The sequence below is a fragment of the Corapipo altera genome, unplaced genomic scaffold (genome assembly GCF_003945725.1).
Source record: "Corapipo altera isolate COAL_440 unplaced genomic scaffold, ASM394572v1 59963, whole genome shotgun sequence".
Taxonomy (NCBI): domain Eukaryota; kingdom Metazoa; phylum Chordata; class Aves; order Passeriformes; family Pipridae; genus Corapipo; species Corapipo altera.
The window spans coordinates 1-1964 of record NW_020888175.1 but is presented as its reverse complement, the minus strand read 5'-3'; the positions used below and the strand labels follow the sequence as shown (position 1 = coordinate 1964).

The window sequence follows — 1964 nt, the reverse complement described above, 5'->3', positions numbered from 1 at the left end:
CTGTCCCTGTCCCTGTCCCTGTCCCTGTCCCTGTCCCTATCCCCTGTTCCCTGTCCCCTATCCCCTGTCCCCTGTCCCTATCCCCTGTCCCTATCCCCTGTTCCCTGTCCCTGTCCCTGTCCCTGTCCCCTATCCCCTATCCCCCGTCCCTATCCCCTGTTCCCTCTCCCCTGTCCCCGTCCCCTGTCCCTGTCCCTGTTCCCTGTCCCTGTTCCCTGTTCCCTGTCCCTGTCCCTATCCCTGTCCCCCAGGGGCGTCACATCCTGCGGGATGGGGGAGGGGGGGACACGGGGCAGGGGCTGGTGCTCAGGGGAGTCATGGGGGTCCCCAATTCAGGGTCAGGGGGGTCCCCAATACTGAGGGGGGTCACGGGGGTCCCCAGTTTAGGATCGTGGGGGTTCCCAGTGCAGGGTTATGGGGGTCCCCAGTGCTGAGGGGGGTCAAGAGGGTCCCCAATTCAGGATCATGGGGGTCCCCAGTGCTGAGGGGCATCCAGGGGGTCCCTGGTGCAGGGTTAGGGGGGGTCCCCAATTCAGGATCGTGGGGGTCCCCAGTTTAGGATCAAGGGGGTCTCCAGTTTAGGATCAAGGGGGTCTCCAGTGCAGGGTCAGGGGGGTCCCCAGGGCATCAAGGGGGTCCCGGGTGCTGAGCAGGACCAGGGGGGTGGGTGCAGAGCCCTTGGATCCCAACCCTGGGTACCAGCTGTGCCCCCCCGGGATATCACCTGTGCCCCCCCCGGATATCCCCCGTGTCCCTCCCCTGGGGATATAACCCACGCCCCCCCAGGGTGACACCCTGTCCCCCCCCGATAACCCCCCCCTGGGGCACTCCCGGGATCAGGGCGGGGCCCCCCCAGGCCCCAACGGGCACGGGGGGGGTGGCACCTCCCTGATGCCCCCAAACCCCCCCAAACCCGCAGCCCCCCCCGGGCAACCGGAGCTCTCTGGACCTGGAGGAGCTCCTGGGCGGGCTCTCCTACGGCGGTGCCACCAATGCCACCTACGGGGACTACGGTGACCCCAACGCCACCTACCTGGACTACGGCGGTGCCAGCCCGTGCCGCAGCCGCTTCTGCCCGCTCCTGCAGCGCCTGGCACCTCCCTTCCTGGCCGTGTCCTGCTCGGCGGCCGCGCTGGGCACCGCGGCGCTGCTGCTGGCGCTGCTGAGGTGCCCCCCCCGAGCCTGGCAGCGGCCGCCGGGCCGGGCGCTGGTGGCCCAGCAGGCTCTGGGCACGGCGCTGGTGGTGGCCCCGCTGCCGGCGCTGGCCGCGGGCATCGCTCGGGGCTGGCACCTCGGCGCGGGGCTGTGCCGCCTCGCCCGCCTGCTCTGGCACTGGGGGGTCTTCGCCCAGGCCCTGCTGTGGCACCGGGGGGTCTGTGGCACAGCGTGCGGGCGGTGGGACCCGCGGTGCGTGGCTGTCACCCCCTGGGCCGTGGCGCTGGCGGCGGCGGTGCCCGCGGCGCTGGCGGGGGGCACCGTGGAGGGCACGGCGTGCGTGGGGCGGGCGGTGGGCGCCCTGCACGCTGCCTACCTGCTGCACGTGGGCACCCTCGTGGCCCTGCTGGTCCTGCTGCCCTTGGCCGCGCTGGCCGGTGGCACTGGTGGCACTGGTGGCGCCGGTGGCACTGCCCGCTGGGTGTTCCTGGCGCTGTGGGCACCGTACGGGGCAGGGCTGGCGGTCGAGCTGCTGCTCCACGCGGGGCCGCTGGTGCCCTCCTGTGCCACCCTCGAGGGTTTTGATCACCTGCTGGGGGTGAGTGAGGGGCTGGGGGTCCTGCACTGTGCCCTGGCACCGCCCCTGCTGCTGCTGCCCGCCCTGGGCCGGCGCGGAGCGGGCACGGCCGGGGGGTGAGAGGGGCGGGGGGGCGGGCACGGAGGATCCTGAGGGACGCTGGCGCCTTGGCACCGGTGCTCGGTTTGGTGGGACCGATCCCTGACACCCCCGGCACCAACCCCTGGCTCCC

At 72.4% G+C, this 1964-nt stretch overlaps 1 protein-coding gene across 1 annotated transcript in view; it reads left to right on the top strand.

The window, feature by feature from the left end:
- The window catches only part of ACKR1 (atypical chemokine receptor 1 (Duffy blood group)), a 1967-nt gene extending 115 nt beyond the window's left edge, over positions 1-1852 (top strand). Inside the window, exon 2 of the mRNA XM_027633020.1 lies at positions 920-1852. Coding sequence (XP_027488821.1) covers positions 920-1852 — 933 coding nt within the window. The remainder of the gene's footprint in view (positions 1-919) is intronic.
- Positions 1853-1964: the final 112 nt, after the last annotated feature.